This window comes from Rattus norvegicus, chromosome 2 (assembly GCF_036323735.1).
Source record: "Rattus norvegicus strain BN/NHsdMcwi chromosome 2, GRCr8, whole genome shotgun sequence".
In the NCBI taxonomy this organism is placed as follows: domain Eukaryota; kingdom Metazoa; phylum Chordata; class Mammalia; order Rodentia; family Muridae; genus Rattus; species Rattus norvegicus.
The window spans coordinates 22,539,906-22,560,204 of record NC_086020.1 but is presented as its reverse complement, the minus strand read 5'-3'; the positions used below and the strand labels follow the sequence as shown (position 1 = coordinate 22,560,204).

The window sequence follows — 20,299 nt, the reverse complement described above, 5'->3', positions numbered from 1 at the left end:
ATATAACAATGTTAAGACAACAGCAGCTGTGTTAAACCTTTGAATCCTGTCTTATTTCGCTTTTGCTATAATTTTTATTATAAAAAAGAGACCATTTAAATTTAAGTCATCGCAGGTAAGTATTTGTACTAAAATTGATAATGATTATGTCCAATTTCTACCTAAAAATGTTTCATACTACCAAATAATATAATTCACATATCTCACTTTGTTTCAAGTAATAGGATATGTGCCTTTTGGTGTTGAATTTTGGTTTGAATTAATCAAAGTACAATAGACCCTCTTTGCAACATGTCTCATGAATTGGCTATGCTTAGCGAGATTTGCATTGTAAAATTAATTTTAAGTAGCATTCATGCTATACATAGTTTAACTTTTTAGACATCCTTATTTTGAAATATTAGCCACATTATGCAGTATTGTAGTTATAGAGTGCTTAACTAAACAAATAATTAGTCAATATTTTTAGTGTAATATTTACTTTAGGATCTGTAATATGCTAGCTAACAAATACTTAGAAATTGTAATGACACAGGCTAAATCTGACATGGCGTAATAGTATAATGAAATGTCAAGATAATACAGGATGTCTTTTGAACCAACTTTCTAATCCCTTTTTGTTAGATCAACAGGTAATTAAAATAGCTAGAAAATGTACTAGTTTGTTATTAATTAGTTTCTAAAGTGAAACATACAGGCCTCTTTCAGCAAGAAAAAGACAGACATGAAGTTAAGCAGTGTGTTGGAAAAGAGGTTGGACTCACGAGCTAAGAGAAGTATGGAAAGGTTTCATTTCACAGACTTCTGTCTCCTGGCTAGGCTGCCTTTAGACTTGGTTTTCTGAGGGTTATAGCCATATGGTGTATATTAACTTAACTCAAGCTGACTGACCCATAAAAAGGCCTAGAGAAAGGTAGTTTTTCTTCTCAGGCCTTGAAGCAGTGAAGTCTTCCATAATCTTTTTCAAAAAGACAACAATAACAATAAAAAACATATCCTAAATACAGCCCTACATACATGTATACATATATGGCATGTATATTCATTTACTCCAAATTCTCTCATGAATGATGTTCAAGTAAATCAGGTTATACAATGACTTTTACATTAAGTTACCAACTTGAAGAAAAAGGCTTGGGTTGATGGCTAGTAGGGGATGGGACAGGAAAAGTTAAAGTAAGGGTGAGTGGAGTGGTTGGCCTGATTATCTTACTTCATTAGTTTTACCTGTGCTGTACACAATTAACAACAGAAAAAATTAAATATTTTCTACTTGAGAGTAAAATGGAAAGCCAAGCTTTTCTGCAGCCATAGAGAGTTTTATTAAAGAGTTGATCCTGGCTGGCTTTGGGTTGTCTGTGTAAATGAGTTCACATGGGTACATAGCATAACCAAGTCTTTACGTTTAAATAACCACATTAAAATTAATGTACACAAGTGGTTTATATTTATTCCTTTTCTATTCATTTAAATGGATAGCGTTTTGGGATAAAATACATACATTCCGAACTACCGTGTAACCTGAATTGAGATTCTAGTTCATTTCACCCCTCCTTAAGACTATAATGCCTAGTCCATTCAGCACATACGAAGTTAAGAACGTGGCAGAGCCAACAGCTTCCTTTATTTTCTAGTGCAATATGTGACCATTCTTTTAATACATGAATTTGTAAAGATTTAAAAAGATTTCCAAATCCTTAAGTGGCCTCAGTGTGCAGTCCCCAAAGTGATGTCAGTTGCCTCCCTAAGTTGAAAAAAGCAAGAGATACAAGCATGCCGCAAATCATTTAATTTTTGTTAAACATGAAAAGTGGGTTTTTAGGCCACACAATGAATAAACATCTCAAATTTTGTTTTGGTCTAATGCCCTTTTCCTTTGAGAGGTAGGTCGTAGCACTCTTACAATCTCAGCTCATGTGCACAGATAGGAATTACCTGCTCAAACAGATTCGAAAATGAGGCAATTAAATATCTCTTAAAAATAACCTCGCTGGCTACAGTCCCATGAGAATTGCCTTTTTTCTAATTATCTTTGGCCTCAGGATTAAAAAGTTTCTGTGAAAGAATGCAGTTCAAGACTTTGAAAGTCCATGTGAAATGGCTTCAAATTTAAGTGAGTTGAAAATAATCGAATCAACTTCATAATATGTGTCTTTAAGGATCTCTACGAGAGGGGAAAGGTCATCCTTCCTAAAAAAAATCATTCTAGTGGTCTTTATCCCGTGTTCCTAGCTTCCTTTCCATCAAACTTTGAATCTTAACTATTTTTTCAACTAATTTTTCAACTTGTTTATCAAATTAAAGAGCAGCGTCTCTACTGAACACAGATTTCGGTTGTCTCTCTGCAATTTTCCAACTGAGGCAATTCTCTTGATGACAACATTCATGTCTAAGCGTGTAGTTGCTGTTTGATCTGGTTTTGAGCCTCCTTACTTCTTCATCCTTTCTCAGATTATGTTTGGAACTAGAGTCTCGAGCAGCCTCAGTCCGTTCCCAGCACTTCGTGCACTTTAGTATGTCCTTTTCCTGTTTATAATTGGTTTATTCTTCAAATCTATGATCACTTCATTACCTTTTTCAATGCCCTCAATAATTATGGGCCATTAGCTACAAAGTGGAATGTTTCCTTACTTTGTAATTCAAAATATTTCCTGTTCACTGAATTGGACTTAATGACTATTCAGTCTCTCACCACACCTTAAAATGACAGTTCTAATTAATCTAACCCTGTGTGCCCATAGAAACAGGTTTCTCAGATGTGACCCTCAAGTCCCACTGTGGAATAACCATTACTCTTGTCAACTCTTCCCATGGCTCACGCTCACCTATGCTTCATAGATAATGGAAGAGTTGATACAAAGTCAGTCAGTTCTCCAAAATGTTGACAGGACAGTGTAAGAGTTAAATCAGCCATCAGGCTGCTAATGTAGGTCTTATATTTTGTTGGGAAAAATCTGCCTCATGTCTCATTACAGAAGCATTGTGATAGGATGTAAAACACTGTAAGCATGTTGATGCAAAACATCTGTGTGCCAGACAGCTGCAAAGATTGGGAGGGAATATTTGTGGGAAAAGAAGCATGCTGATTTCTGTTGGCTTCCTCAATAATGGCACTGAGAAAAAAATTTCCGAAAGTCTAGTGTCCAACATGACTGAAACTAAGGGAGGGTGCTTTTATAATGACCTCCTTATACTTATTATCAGTAGAGTAATGCCATAGTATTTATTCATTCTTATTTCTTTGTAGACAGTGTTTTAAAAAATAATTTCCTTTTTTGGAATGGCTAAAGCAAATGACACATATCAGATACAGTGACTTTTGATGGAAATCAGCATTAGGTTGACGAAAAAGCCACCCAACCCCAAAAGGAAGTCTGAGGTTTTCCATTCCAAGACATAGAATTAATTAACTTAATTGTAAGCAGACTTTTCTTAAACAGAACTCTAAAATTATTAAACCCCTCTTTTTCCCCAGAAAATAAAGTCACATAAATCCTGGCTTTGTAAGACTTACTCCCCGAGACTCGCTGCTATCAACTTACCATGCAACTGGCTAGAGGAGAGTCACAGAGACTCAGAGTCATAATTGACAATGACATGTGCTTATTGAATTTTTAAAAATCTGAATCCATTTTTAAAACACTGTAAAAATATTTTCATGGTATTATAGAGAGTTGCTAGGTTGAGCAGGAGGACCTGTTCCATCCACAAGCTGTCACTTTGCCCCTATGCAATGTCACCTTCTTCTGAGTTAATTTCATCAGCCATGAAAAATGCTCGGAGGGGGAAAAGAAAAATTACCATTCTGTTGTTATTAATAGTAATATGATTATATTTTCTCTAATATGAAGGTGTCTAAGAGTTTGTAGTATGTTTTCATGGAAACTTTCTCCATACATAATTTTTACTGTTTCCCTGAAGAATGCAGTTATAAGACAAACATGAAATCTGGCAGTTAAGTGAGGTAACGGTGATAGAATTTCAGAGGATAGAGAATTGAATTAAAGAAAAATTGTCAGACACATTTCAGATCTTTAAGTTGTTCATGTCAATCAAAATTGACCAATGTTTGTGCCAGTAAATAATGCAGAAGCAGATTTTTTTTCAAGAAGAGAGAAAGTGTATTTAACACACTTTTCAAGATCGCAATGATCATTTTGGTTAATTTCTTTTTCAATATAAAATGATAAGTAGTGAGGTGATGGATTTGTAACGAACTTGTATCATAGTGTAAATGGACACCACAGTTTCATTAGACATCTGATTATTTTGGACTTTTACATTTTTTTGGAATATCAACAACTAATAATAAATTCTAGCAACTTCCCCTACACAATTTGGAACTTATTATGTCCTATTCGGATTTAGGATAAAATCATATCATTATATCATGAAGTTCTGATGGAACAGACGAAGCCAAAAGGCAGGGAATTTTCTTTACTAGCAATTCTTTTGTGGGAAGATACCAAGTGTTTAGAGTCTACTGGTACAGCAGTTTCCAGTAGAGAGGAGCAGCACTGTTGGAACAAGGGTGTTACACAATGTAGCAAGATGGTAGCTGGGGGTTTCTTCAGCACCATTCCTTGTATAGTCACTAGCAACTGATTTTTGGTTTTTAGAAAGCACTGATTCTTTTAGGAAATACAGTCGTTGTGTGCTAAACTGCTCCATTTGCTCTCACTTTTGCCTATAACACAGTCACTTTCCTATACAACTTAAATTTTCTCAAACCAGCCAATCTCCACACATGTGGAGTCATTGTCATGTAGCGTTTTATAATGACAAGGCTACTTTCACTCTCTGGTGATCAAGGCCATCCATAGTTGCAGGCTGAAAACCTATCGTGTAGCTGCTTTATTTCCTATGCATTTGTGTTTCATGCTAAAGACTGAGACAAAGACCTGGCGTAAGCCAAACACAGTGTGTAGATACTCGGCAGACAGTAGAGCTACTGCAAATGCCAACTGGCCTCTGCCAGACATGTCGCATAATCTGCTGGCACCAAGTCTACAGAGTTGAGAGGAAGATGAAGACAAATGTCCAACACCTGGAAACAAATGAAGAACGGGTATTGCAAGTTTAATATCCTGTTTTTATGAAAGTCAACACAATATGGACACTGTCATGGTTTATGTGTAACTTGCTTCCATTTGATGTGGCTTTTTGTTGTTTTGCAGTCTGAAACACTCCTTCTCCCCCGAGACACTCTGCAGCTTGAAAAAATAAGGCAATGTTTGAAGAAAGCTAGCAGCAGGGGCCCTTAGTCTCCAGATAACAAGACAAGTTTTCCTCCTCACTACTGTAGCTCGTTACAGAGAACCACCCATGAAAATTCGGCATTAATAACTTTCTGGCATTTGTTTATCTTAAAACACGTATAGCAATTATTTACACAACCAAATATAACACTTAAACGTATAAAACAACTTACAAGTTTATGACTATTACATGATCAACTATCCTTTTTGTTAATTCAGGTTTAGATTTTAGGCTTCTTCATACCACAGATCACTTGGGTTCATTTAAAAATACAGAGCCCTCAGCACTTAAACACTCACTGGTCATGCAACCCCCTTATAAGTAACTTGTCTAATTAACTTTTTGAAATTATCTTTCTAGCTAAACAGAATATATCAGAGGCAACCACCATCGAAACGAATACCCTCGCAGAAACTGCATCACCCAGTTTATCCAAAGAACCACACATGGTACCCGAGAGAGCTACACCAGTCATTCCATTAGTCACCGAATTACCTATTTTTACCACACACTTCCCTCCTGCAGGAAATATAGTCAATTCTGAACAAAAATCTGTAATCTACTCTCAGGCTATCACAGACAGAGTAGCCACTGAATCACCCACAGCTGCTGGGAGTCCCATTAACTCTTGGGATGCGGATGACTACTTGCCTTCTGGGTCAGGACCACTTGGAAAGCCAGACATATCTGAAATTAAGGAGGAAGGACTTCAAAGTACAACTGTCACCTCCCAACATGCTACTGCCTCACACCATGGAATTACAGAGGATACGCAAACACATGAATCAGTTACACAGATTGAACAAATAGAAGTGGGCCCCTTGGTAACATCCATGGAAATCACAAATCACATTTCTTTCAAGGAATTTCTAGAAACCAAAACACCATTGGAATCCACAGAAGTGACCCTGGAACAGCATCAGACCGACATGCCAACAGTTATCACCAGTCCTGAATTGGCAACCACAAGTCACTATGGAGTCACCTTGAGAGAAGATGATAGAGAAGATATAGCACTGACAGTAAGATCTGGTCAGAGTACCCGGGTCTTTAGCCAAATACCAGAAGTCATCACGGTATCAAAGACATCAGAAGACACTACCTACTCACAGCTAGGGGACTTAGAATTCGTTTCAACAGCAACAATAACCATGCTTGGCACAGATGGATCACTGACAGATGAAGGGAAAGAACCCCAAACTGATGATAAGACGGCCGAAGACGAGTTTGGTCAATCACAACCTACAATCCCCTTCCCATCACAGCATCTTACAGAAGTAGAATCACTTCCATATTCTGGTGACACAATATCAGTAGAGAGAATATCCACAGTTAGTTATCCATCATTACAAACAGATGTGACACAAGGAAGAGAGAGAACAGAAGTACCAAGGCCAGGGTTAAAAAAAGATCCTTATGCAGTTGATGAGATACAAGAAAAGATCACCAAAGATCCATTTATAGGTACAATAGAAGAAGGCTTCTCTGGAATGTCTCTCTCTACATCTTCCTCAGAGACTTCAGCGGAAAGGACGGAATCTGTTTCCCCAGCATTGACAATTGAGAAGTTAACTGTGAAGCCAGCCGTAGCAAGCGATGTGGACGAAATGACAATCCTGACTAGATTAGAAACAGATGTGCCAACGTCTGACGAAGATGTTACAAGTGCTCATTTGACCCATAGTACTTTAAATGTGGAAGTGGTCACAGTATTAAAATGGCCAGGGAATGAAGACAATTCAACTTCAAAGCCTTTACCCCCAACAGAACGTGCAGGCTTTACAAAATCGCCTCCTGTCTCACTTAGCACTGTAGGAATAGTTGGAAAAGATAAAGAAACCCCAAGTTTCACAGATGGGGGAGACGAATACACTCTTTCCCTAGATGGTACTCCCAAGCCATTAGAAAAGTTTTCTGAGGAAGATTTAACATCTGGAGAATTTGCAGTTACAATTCCTACATCTATATCAATTGACAGTGCAGAGAAGTCAACTTTGGGAGAGCCTACAACTGGAGACAGGGTTCTGTCCACCACAAGCACAAAAGATCTGGTCATCAATGCAACTGTGGAAGGAAGTGCTTTGGATGAAGATATGGATGCCTCCAAGCCACTGTTTACTGCCACCCCATTTGTCCACACCTCCGATGTGGAAGAATCGGCATTTGTTAATTATAGTAGCACCCAGCAGCCCACTACTTATGTAGACATATCCCACACTAGTCCTCTTTCTATAATTCCCAAGACAGAATGGAGTGTATCGGAAACTTCTGTTCCACTGGAAGATGAGGTTCTAGGCAAATCTGATCAAGATACCCTTGAACAGACACATCTAGAAGCAACCATGTCTCCTGAAGCTTTGAGTACAATAGAAGTCACACAGGGAGAAACCCAGGAAGAACCACAAACACCAGGAATCCCATTTCCTGCTCTCAGTTCTACTGCAGTTATGACCAAGGAGACAACAGCATTTGAAGAAGAGGGGGAGGGGTCAACATATACCCTCTCTGAAGACAGATTGATGACAGATTCTGAAATAGTCCCAAGTTTAGAAACAACTCCAGTTGGTACATCTTATCCAGGTGGTGCAATGACACAGCAGGGAGTAGAAATGGATACAATGGTAACACAGATGTCAAGCATTAGGCCAACAGTAGTTTTAAGTACTGAGCCAGAAGTAAGTTATGAAGCAGAAGGTAGTAGTCCAATGGAATTTGCATCGACTTTGAAGCCCTTTGGGACTCAAGTCACACAGCTTGTGGAAGAAACGACTGAGGAAGGGAAAAAGACACCCTTGGATTATACAGATTTAGGTTCAGGGTTATTTGAACAACCGAGAGTTACTGAGCTCCCAGATTTTTCAATGACTCCAAGTGATATCAGTGTCTTCACTGCCATCGACAGCCTTCACAGAACCACACCCTTGAGGCCACCTTCGCCATTCACTGAGGAACCACACATCTTTGAGAAGGAGCCCAGTGAGAAAACAACAGGTGACATAATACTTCCTAGAGAATCTGTAACACAGCACCCTCTGACAACTCTCATGGATATCATAGCCAAGAAAACAGAATCTGATATTGATCACGAGTATCACATGACCTCAAAGCCTCCTGTAATGCAGCCAACAAGACCATCAGTTGTGGAAAGAAAAACAACTTCCAAACCTCAAGAGTTGTCTACTTCATCACCCCCGGCAGGGACCAAATTCCACCCTGACATAAATGTTTATATTATTGAGGTCAGAGAAAACAAGACAGGTAAGTCTTTGCTTTCAAGGCAATCAGCATTTTCTCTTGCAAGTTAAAATGCCCACCATACCAAATGCTGCCATTAGATGATAACAGTAACTGGAGTGTCAAAAGTATGTTAGCTTCATGCATCTGTACAAGAATTGGAAAGCTATGTTTAAGAGTTTGGAAGAGTGTTAGGTACAGTTTTATTTTGAAAGTTGTAAGAAGCCCTGCTTTGTCATCTAATACAACCACTTCATCATTGTTACATCCCTTCAGAGCGTGTAGAACAAAGTGTTTTAATTTCCGTGTCTCTCCATACATTACTACTCACGTGTAGCACTAGACGGTGCTAACATTCCATTGGTCTGCAACCATTAACCTTCGGCACTCACAATGTAGACAGCTAAATGAATTTGCATATCCCTAGGGTTGACTGAACGATCTCTAAAGGTTTGTTTTTTCTCTTCCAGGATTTTGCAGGCTTATCACATAAGTTGTGGAATGGGTAATAGGTCTACTTTAATTCAAATTTAACAGTTATAAGATATTGACTGTTTTGTGAGTCTCTCTCTCTCTCTCTCTCTCTCTCTCTCTCTCTCTCTGGGTGTGTGTGTGTGTGTGTGTGTGTGTGTGTGTGTGTGTGTGTGTGTGTGTGAATGTAGCCTGTATTGTTTAGAACCAAGTACAATCTAGCTAAGTTCCAGGAATTGCTTGGAATCATTAACAACTTTAGAAGGCAGATTTTTGAACATGACCTTGTCTTTCTAAAGGCAGGCCGTGATGCTTTTATTGTGATTTCATTGTCTCCTCTAAAAGCTGTTGTTTGCATTTCCTTGAACATGCAGGTATCAATATCAAACATGTCTCATTCTCACTCTAAACTGACAGTACACTGTCATGTTAAACTCAAAAAGCTGAGTTGACAATGCATAGCACATACAGTCGATGGACTGTTTCTTTCATGATTAGTTGTGTCTTTTACTTTAGAGCTTAAAAGTCTATTGGTTTTAGTGAATTGCTTGCTTCCAATTTTAATATAAGAATTAAATGAATTAATGTCTGTTTTCCTTGGCTTGGCTCTAAGGAGCCTTATGGGAAGGATGCCTGCTTATCAGTTTCCTTGTTCGTATTAGACTATGCCCTGCTGGGTGTCATTCAGAAGACAGATCTTTTCATCAGCGCAGGAGTACAGCTGTTGAAAAGTACCTGGACCTCCAGTTCAATTGGTTTGCAATGTTGTATCCAGAAACTTCATGACTTCTCTTTGTCCCTCTTCCCCAGAGTTTTCTTGGTTTGAACATCTGTGCGGCCTGAACAGTAGATCACACAACCCTGCATTGCTAAGCTCATCTCCTCTTCTCAGCATAGCTTTGTAGAGGCCAGGAATGAAGCGCAGTTGGTGTTTCTTTTGTTGCTGGTACCAAATTTTGTAAATCATAAATGGTTTCTTGTCTTCTACGTTACTTTTACATCCCTCAAAATCTGAGCTGCCAACAGAAATGTTATCAGGTAGTAGAAGTTGGGATTTCTGTTGGTTAGAACTAAAAGAAACATAAAACTGTACTCTGGGGTGAGAGGCAGGAAATAGAGAAGGAAGAAGATTGGTATCAGCCTTTGATTTGGGGATTTGGAAAGTTCATACCAACTAAGTATATGTCTTAGCAGTTTATCTTATTGTACTGTTAGTGATATACTGAGTTGTATCAAATAGTATGAAACCAGAAATGTCAGTCGTCTAACAACTCTTGTAAACGGGAAGTTGTACATTCAGTTTAGAGCACTCAAACTACAAAATGGAGACAAGCCTGACACTTGACCACATCCTCCCTCCCCACTGCCAGCAAGCAATGGCAGTCATCAGGTGAAAAGCAGAACTGCTACTTAGTAGTCGTTCAAATGGAGGGTGTGCATAGGGTAAGACTGTGATGTTATGCAGAGGTGTACGGCTGTAATCGTTTACGCAGAGGTGTGCCTTTAGAGGTGTCCTGCGGTCTCCATTCTGCTGGAACTGCAGAGTTGGGTTTTTTCCTCCACTTCTGAATCACACTCAGAGAAAATTGGGAACTATCTGGTGGTTTCCATGCTGCATGATCGGAGTATGTGCATGTTGGGAGGGGACATTGAACATAGGTGCAGTCTTTCTTTTGTGTGTTTTTAATGTGTTCAAGATACACATTCTTCTTAAAAATGACAACAGGATTTGTTATTTTCAGAACTCGATGAGATTTACTATGACCCAACCACTCAGTTAACAAATGTTGCTAGTTTTCTAACAATAACCTGATTTTCCCAGTATTTTGAACTTTACCCATGAAAACCCTAACACAGATGTTCAGCTAAGTTCTAAGGCAGGTGTGTTAATGAGGAACCATGGAAAGTCAAACTTTTTATATTTCCAGACTGGAAAAAATCCTTGGTACATGCATACCATTGTAGAGACCTGTTCACCCGAATAGAATTTACTTTCACATTTACTCTGCTTCCAAGTGAGTGAAAATGCCACCCAGGCTACATCAAACCACGGCATGTGTAATTTCTGCTGCACTTAGAGAGTGAGGTAAAACTTGACTTTTATGAAATACCATGAAACAAAACACACTACTCAAGGCGCGCTTACATCATCCACTCAGACGCATGTTAATGGCAGCAATGGTTTCTGCTGCTGGCGGGTAACTGTAGTTAACAGTTTAAAAATCTGAAGGAACTTCTCAGCCCATAAAGCTTTTATGAGGTGACAAATGCCATGGGGTGTGGTTAATAGTGGTTCAGGGATGCTGGAACCTTGACTCTTCTATTGCAGGAGTAATTTGCACACCTGCACGTGGGGGGAATTATTAGAAGGCTTTCTTTGTGAACGGGTCTGAAGGCTACAGGATTTGACAATATAGAAAGGGTTTCTTCAGGAACATCAGGGCTTTTGTTGTTGCTGTTTGTTTTGTAGTTTGGAAAGAGCACTCAGGTGGAATTACTTGAAAAAGTTACACATTAGTGTAACAGAACCACAACTGTTAAACCGAACCCACACAAACAAAATGTTACAGTGTCTTTGAGTCAAAACATAATTTGGAAATGTCAGGTGTTAAATGTCAACATCTTGTCAGTACTCATAGTCATACCTCCACATATAGCGCCTTAGCAGGCTGTGGTCATTCTTTTTGTCTGTTTTTCTGTCATCCTGAGTGTAACAGTATGAGACGGGTGTAGATTTAAATATTAAATGGAAATGGTAGAAATATAAGATGCTGATGAAATTGTCATGTAGTAATATGTGCATCACTTAGTTTTTGAGAAGCATAGAATTTTTGCCTCTGCTTTAGAACATTCCTCATGCACAATCATTGCCCGTATTGGTGACATCATTTAGAAACAAGTCCCATTTGCTTTATTTCTACTGCAATTTTTAAATAGGAAAAATACGCACACATAAAGCTCCAGGCTTGTTTTTGAGAAATTTGGTTTTGTGGGGAGGTTGAACTACAAGAGGCAGTCTGCACAAACACTGATCATCACTAACTGGATACATGCCTCTGACTTAAGGTGATCATATAAGAGAGTTTTATAGATCATTTCATGTTTTGCTTTCATTCTGAGCAAACGAATAATCATTCTTCTAAAACTGAATTCATTTTTTGGTTCATTTTTTTTTGGAGCTGGGGACCGAACCCAGGGCCTTGCGCTTCAACTGAATTCATTTTTAACCAATAATTTTAATATAATATATTATATAATTAAAAAAAATCAAAATTTAACCTTTATGGAATTTTATAATATGTGAAATACACACTCTCTCTCTCTCTCTCTCTCTCTCTCTCTCTCTCTCTGTGTGTGTGTGTGTGTGTGTGTGTGTGTGTGCTTTTTTCTCTCTTTTTTACTTAGAGGATTCCATTCCTCAGACAGTATCTTACAGGGGCTTTCATGTGTTAGAAAAGATTGGCTGTGACGGTTAATGTTTGGATGGACAGGCTAGCTTCATCAGACCCAGAAGAAAAGTAAACTGCAGATATAACTGAAACAAAACAGAGACACTCATTCCTGGATGATATTTAAAGGGAAAATAAGTTTTAATTTATTATTTTATCCATATGTTTTTTGTTTTGTTTTTATTATTTTGCCCATATGGTTCTTTGTTTGTGTTTTTGCTTTTACTTTTGTTTTTTTCTTTGTACTTGCGTGCCTGGTGCTGCAGGTAGGGGTCAGAAGTGGCTGTCAGACCCCTAGAACTAGGATTGTGATGGTTGTGAACTGCCATATGTAGGGTGGCAATGGAACCTAGGTCATTTGCAAGAACATTCAGTCCTCATAACGGCTGAGTTATTGTCGCAGTCTCCTGAGTATATTTTTGGTAGAAATTATCATGACTACCCTTAGCTCATAAAAAGGTATACATTTATCAATCACAGGTACCTTTGCTGTCTCTATTCATTATGTTAAATGAGGTCATTTAAGTCAATGTTGCTTCAGTCTTGTTGACATCTCTGTGCTCTTAGATAATGTTATTTATAATGCGAAGAAACAAATAGAAACATATTTAGCTATTTGATTGAGGGAAAAGGGCGTGTTAAGAGTCTTAGTCCCCGTGGTGAATGGTGGTTTATAGTCATGCCATTTGAATATAAACCGGAAGCAGGTCCAGCTCCTTTGCAATGTAACTGTAGTGTTGATTCTATAGGACCCTTTATCAGAACTCAATGTAACTCATTCAATGTAACTCAATGTAGCTCAATGTACCTGTAGTGTTGATTCTATAGGACCCTTTATCAGAGCTTAGCAGCTTTCAACTCTTCCAAGTGCACGGTAATTGAGTTGCTGATGACAACATCCGTTTTCATTCTTTTCTCAAGAATGGCTCTTTAATAACTTCCTTTAAATGTGTCCATTCATCGCCTTAGCCTGGTCTTATGTTTTTATAACATGCTCAGAACTTTTCTAGCAAGGGGCTAGGTAGGGGGAGAGGTGACATGGAATGAATCAGGAGGTACAGGAACCCAAAAGTCTTTGAATTGCCATTTTAGAGAGGTAAAACTTAAATCCCTTTTGTATTTCTTAGGAGACTTGCCAATTTTTGTCATTTTAGAAATGAAAGAATTACTTCTGAATGAAGCCAGTTTTCCATATACAAATGCGTTTGTTTAAGGAAGTGACTTCATTTACAGATCAGTTCCGAGAGTGGTGATGATGACTGGGGGGTGTGGTTGGGTGCACTGAGGTGTTTCAGGTATATTGAGGTATTATAGCTTTTCCCAATATAATTGATGTGAGAAGAAACAGAAAATATCCTTTTGAATGAGGACATCCCAAGAAGGCCTGAGAATCCATATATCTTACTTATAAAGGTATCCCTTGGAGAAACAGTGCCAATAATTTGAGTATGAATGAGGATGGAAACAGACCTAGTAATAAGAGGTGGATTTAAACGCATGTAATGATAGAGTTGACCTGTTGGAGGGAAAATCTATATAATCTATACTACCTCTGAATGATTAGGGTCATGTGTAGTGTTTCTCATAAATGATGTAGCGTTTAAGCCGGAGAGTTTAAAATATAAAGGATCCCTACAGTAAGAGAGAAGGTTTCTAGCTCTCTCTATCTCTCTTTGAAAATGTAAATGCCATGTCAGTAAGATGTCCCGAAATTTTGTGTACACTCATATCATTAGTGCACAGTACATGTGTGGGCAGCTCTTGAAGAGTTAATGGTTTCACATAGAATGTATTCCTGATGCTCCATGGAAAGGGTAATTGAGTTACTTTAGCCATATGCTGCAAAGGGATTTGTTTTACTAAAGTGGAAAAAAGAGACACAAATATATTAATGTATGTTTCTAGGAATATACAGGAACACAATATAATCCCCATTTCCCAGCAGTACCTCATGCTTCTTGTCTTTCTAGGAAGCCCACAATGCCATGCTTTAAAAGATATGTCAGAGAGCAATCCCGAATAAGGTCAGCCTTCTCTGCACTAGATAGGGACTCAGAACTCATCTTCATGGAAACGGCAATGTTCACTCCATCCTTGAGCACCATTCATGTTTCCTGGGGACCCACAACCAAACCAACCTGAGTTCCCAGCAGGCAATCATCCAAGTTGCAACTGCCTGACACAGATGGACACAGGGAAATCTCCCAATGCATACCTTGCCTACACTGTTTCTACACTGCTGTAGGTCAGAAGCATCCAAATAAAATAACCACAACTCCAACCACCCCAGACAACTAAACTGAATTGCTAGTGGGAGCTGTACGCATTGTAATTTCATTCCTTTACTAAATCTGCCTGAAATCATGTTCATATTTGACATCTTTATAGTTTTGCTGAACAGCGTATCGAATATCTAATAGAGCAAAGAGCTCCTGACTGAGACATAGCCTGCTGAGATACAGACTTCGTCAGGTTAATTGTACTCTGCCAGCTTTGAGTGGGAAGAATTTGCCTAATTTAATCTTTCTTTGCTGAAACTGTAGTCAGCGGTCGGAGTCCAGCAAATGTTCTGTTAGTCACAAGTCTTACTACACCTTGGTATCTGTAAGTAAGGAGAAAATGGAAGGAAGTATCTATGACATAAATGTTCTTTCAAAGTACTAGGAATAATTACCATCGAATCCACAGTAGTAGTGTTGACTAGGTGGGTTATTTTAGTCTCTTAGAATTGTGTACCTCACTTGTATGCTATATCTTTGTTGAGTTTTGTCTGCAAACCCAAGAACTAAAAGTGATCCATTCATGGCATAATAATTCTTTTTCTTTGCATGGATCAAGTAAGTTTCTTCAATTAATTTATATTTGAAGGATGATGTATCAGGAGTACCTACATTTCCATAACCACAGAATTCTCTACTATCTAATTTTTTTTGTATGATTCACATGCCTCTGTCTTTGAGCTATAGTTACTACAAAAACCTGCTATTGCTTCACTTGGAGACATAAATATTTCAAAGGCGCTTCAGCCCAGTGGCAACCTTTTGATTCTTAATGCTAAATCACTAGGTAGATATTCTTGCAACTGAACTCTCAAAAGGGAGAGCCTAACAGGGTAAAATATTCTGTGTTTATAGGATATCATCCTATACTTACAGGATCACTTTACTTTAATGTTGGAAAATAGATCTGAGAAATGTGAGATGAGAAAATAAAGATCTGTGGTGGTAAAAGCCTGTAATGAGCACTTGGGAGACTGAGGCAGGAGGATAGCAAAGACAAGTATATGCATAATAACCATAATAACAAACCATATAATGTAACTCCTATGCCCTACATGTAAAAATACAGCCATTTTCTGTGTGAGAGTGTCATCTGTCTATGCAGTATCTATCTATCTAAGCTGACACCTCACAAATGGAAGGGCAATGCAAAATAGATGCTAACTTTTTGAAGCAGGCCAAAGCAGGAATGAAGGGGATATTGAAATAGGACTACAAAACTGCTTGCCTACTGTTTGCAGGTACAGAAATGCCAGTAGAGAATGGAAGGAGTGGGGTGACTGTGGATCCATCAGTGAGGCTGTTTGAATGTCCCATTACAGGGTCAATTTGAAGAGACGACTGGAAGCAAGATTAAGTTCTGACCAAGGAATAGCCAAATAGAGCTGGGATTGCACTCTGTGGCTTAGTAGACGGAATCTGAAGAGACTATAATCTTACCCATCAGAGTCTCTACTTTATTGTAGTCAAGGACTTCCTTACTTTTAAGTTTTTGATTTTGATTCTAGCATTGGGATATCTGGTAATATCTATCTGTGGATCCGTATCCATATCATCTGTATCTATACGTATGTGTGTATGTCAATGGACTCAAATGCTAGGGTACTAAAGGATTAGCGATGTTCTACTTCACGGTTGGCCTTTATTTGGTCAATCCAAAACGTTATGTGTATGAGTGCTTTTTCTGAATGTGTGTCTGTGATCCATTTGCATGCCTGGTACCTAGAAAGGCCAGAGAGAGTGTTGATTACCCTACAATTGGAGTTATAATCAGTTTTGGAGCTTCTGAGTAGGTGCTAGGGATCTAATTCAGACACTGAGGAAGAGCACCCGGACTTTTAACCTGCTGAACGAGCTTCCTGCCCATATTGGTTGCATTCTTTTTTTTTTGAAAAAAAAAAGATAAATTTTTAGAGAATTTCACAAAATGTATTTGGATCCCACTCACCCCAACTGTGCTCAAGATTCACTTTGGCTACCCAGCCCACCCAATTTCATTCCGTCTTTTGACTTTTTAAACCTACCTACTCGAGTCCGTGCTGCTCAAATGCTCGTTGAGTTTAGAGCAGTCTCCTGGATCATGGTCAGCCTAGCAAGAAGACTGGTTCAGAGAGCATTTTGAAGTTCAATTGTCCAAATGACTTGTTTTTCGTTTAGTTTTATCTTACTACACGGGTGTTTCCCAAATGACTCTGATTGCTTCAATACGCTGTCTAGAAAAAAAAAAACAAAAGAACAAAAAAAAAAAAACAGTTGCTCTGTTAAGAGGGAGTGGAATCCCCTCTGCCCTTTCTAAGAAAGAAGAGCCTACACTTGGTGAGGTCTCCTTAACTGAATTCAGGCAAGATGGCTGCATCTAAAAATAGCCTCTGCACTTGAAGGAATTGTGTTCTTTGAGAATAATTGAAGTCGAAAAAGATGCGTGTTTACTGTAACATGCTCGCCTCTTCAACGTGAGGCCATCAGAAGCTGCCTCCCTTTTTACATATGTGTATGGTCCTTTCTGGATGTGAAGTTTGTAAGCTGAGGAAAAGGTGTGTGGTGCTCAGCACACAAAGTCTGTCAGGGACTATAACATGCTTAAGTGCTGCTCCAAGTAGGTCACGGCTAGCTAAGTCTTAAGTAGACAAGGATCACAGAACACAGTGATCGTTGGATCTCTGATCTTGGTCACCTCTCTGGTGTTAGGGAGATCTGTTTCGTAGATATTAGCATCATATCCTACCCAAGAGTTGAGGGAATAAAGGAGCAAAAGAATGTGCGTATATTTTGGAAGGCATTTGTATGCTGATTTTTTAATATTGTTTAAAATATTAAGCTGGGGCAGTCTATGTCACAAATTTTTTAAATGCTGAGGATTAGGCAATTGGATTAAAAATCATTGATGTTACTTTTTCCTCTTAAAGGAATACTTAGTCATTTATTTCAATTAAGAATTGAGGGCCGATGAGCGACATGAAGGATTCATTTCTGTATGGGTGTTGGATTTACAGTTACACGAAAGCTTGACATTATGAGGCTTTTCGGGTTTCTTCACTTTAAGACTTGCAAGGGATCTGCAGTGTGACTATTTTATTTTTGGAATAAGAAACTTGATAGAAAAAATATATACATGCATATATATACATATACATATATATGTGTATATATATATATGAACGAATTCCATTTTAAAGGAAACACAGTCTTATCTATCTTTGTTGAGTAGGCTGAAATATTTCATTCAATTAAAGACTCTTAAACTTAAATTATAAACCCTCCTGAAGAGAATATGAACTTCGACCAGTCACCTATGCCTGATAGCAACTATGCTTTGTGTCTGGTTACAGAATGCCTGCAAGACTTGTGCTTCGTCTGCAAAATTCTGCCATGAAGGACTTAAAAATACTTAGTTGTCCATAAAGGCCTGTGTGAAATGCCATTAAAAAAAACCATTAACCCTGGTACTAGTAGATTCATGTCAAGCTGTTAAAATACACCCGTATAAACACAGAAAAGATTATACACACACTCTACAGAGTTCTGTGGTTTGACTCTTGAAATCTAAATAAATGTTGCATTCTCCTTAGAGTAAAATTCTGAAATAAAGTACCCTTTTAAAAGGGCCCATTCTTCTAAGAACCTGGTCTGTCAGTCACCCTGCTAAGTCTTTCTTGTTAGTGTGAAATAGAGCAGATCACTATTTTGAAATGAAACAGAACTTTGACAATAGCACAGGTGTTCCCCCCACCATATGCCACAAAGAAACTTTTCTGGTTTGCCATAATTATAGCTGTTCTGACTCCTTAATAACATGTGTGGTAGGTGGGGGTGGTGGCAGGAAAGGGGGATGCAGAGGCAATTTTGGAAAATGAATAAACAAAAATGGCCAAGTAGGATTTGATGAGTTGTAAGGAATTATTGATGTCAATTCAGGTCCTGTGGGCAGGAAGAATTCACCTACTTATGTGCGTTGTAGAGTGAGTTTAATATAAACTCTGCCCCTGTTCATGGAATGTTGAAAGTGTGGGAACAAATCAGATAAATCAGACAGTATGAAGTGTGAAAAAAGAAACAAAGTCAGAACTCTAGGTAGTTAGCAGTTTTCTATCTTCAAACCAAAGTTACAAAATCCAAGGAAAGCATTTGTAAGTTGACACAATGAACAAAAGGAACACTTGTTGCCAACTTGTGACCATATTCCTTTCAGAAAAGGTAAGCAGTAACTCTCATTCTGCATTTTTTGTTTGCTTTAGTTAAGTCTTTTTTAGTAGGAAAATTCTAGAACACCATATAACACAAAGATTGTGTTTTCATATTAAATTAGAACGTTTTGTCAAGTAAATACATTCTAGATGCTCTTGTCACATAAAAACCACATAGCATTCTATGTGTGTGTTTGCTTTCTTATGTCAATCACTCTACCATTCATAAATATATACTAAACCTAACATATATCCAGTGAGTTTAGCTGACAGGAAAAATTACAATATTTATCCAACGGGAACATTACGTATTAATGAAGCAACACATAATGAAACCCATGAGAATGTTAGCCATTTAAGCCAGGTACATTTTGGCCCTCTAGTATGCAGACGCTATAATTGAATCTGGACTTATTCAGCTATATTCGAATAGTATTGATGAGGAACTACTTGTTTTAGTGATAAAATTGATTTTATATTTCAAGAGTCCATATGCAAAGGCATTTTAATGTGGTCTTTCATATGCTTTGAACATTGTCTTTATATTCCTTCTCATGGTACAAAGTATACCTTTGTTCAAACTATCTGTGATTTTTATTGTGTCTTCTTTTAAATCTTACAATGGTCACTATCAGGTCACAGTAACAGCTAATATTGGACAGAAATAATTTTAATGATGCTTCTGTAAAAGCTTGTGCATTTAATCATATTCTTAATTTGGTGTTAAAGATCAGATGAAACACCTATGCCAGAAATAGCATGTAATTGTTTTGTGCTTTGATGTGTAGCAGAATTAGGCATGGATCTAGCTTCTCTTTATGGCTGAAATACTTTTTAATCATTTGAGTATCCACATGCTTTAGCTTGGATAAATGAAATCCAAGTGTATACATTCGAATGGATGGAAATGTGTATAATGTGTCAAGTTTGAGGGCAAAATAGAATGTTATAGTTAGGGTGAAAAAGTAGACACACAAATAATATTTTAGTAAAATGATTTATTGTGTACGTCCTGGCCTACAGACAGCATAGTCTTTTTATTTCAGGTATTAGGGTGAAAGAGAAAATGGAATTATAGTATGTGTCTCCTGAAGTCATGTTTGTTGGCTTTCAAGGTAAAAAGTCAATACACGTCCACAGAGTTTGCCTTGGTAGTTCAACAAACATTACATCAATGCACAGTGGACTGGAAAAAAGCAAAATTATACCAATAGTCCTCGACTAGATTCCTTATCAGATGTTGAACGTTGGTCCTTCCCAATGAGGAAGGAAGCAGCTTATAAGAAGAACTATCCAGCAGAAAACATTTTTCTCTTTTAGAGATGTGTTATGGAGGCAGAATTGGCTCTGCCATGCTTGTTCCTTTCTGTGTGTTTCTCAGATTCACCATAAACCTGTGTGTGAGAAGTCGGGGCTAAACTGA

At 38.1% G+C, this 20,299-nt stretch overlaps 1 protein-coding gene across 4 annotated transcripts in view; it reads left to right on the top strand.

Annotated features, from left to right (window-relative positions):
• Vcan (versican) overlaps window positions 1–20,299 on the top strand; it is a 98,921-nt gene that overhangs the window by 35,751 nt on the left and 42,871 nt on the right. For 2 of the 4 annotated variants that reach the window (NM_001170560.1, NM_001170558.1), the window contains 1 exon segment: window positions 5,620–8,517. In NM_001170560.1, coding sequence (NP_001164031.1) covers window positions 5,620–8,517 — 2,898 coding nt within the window. 4 annotated transcript variants of the gene reach the window in all.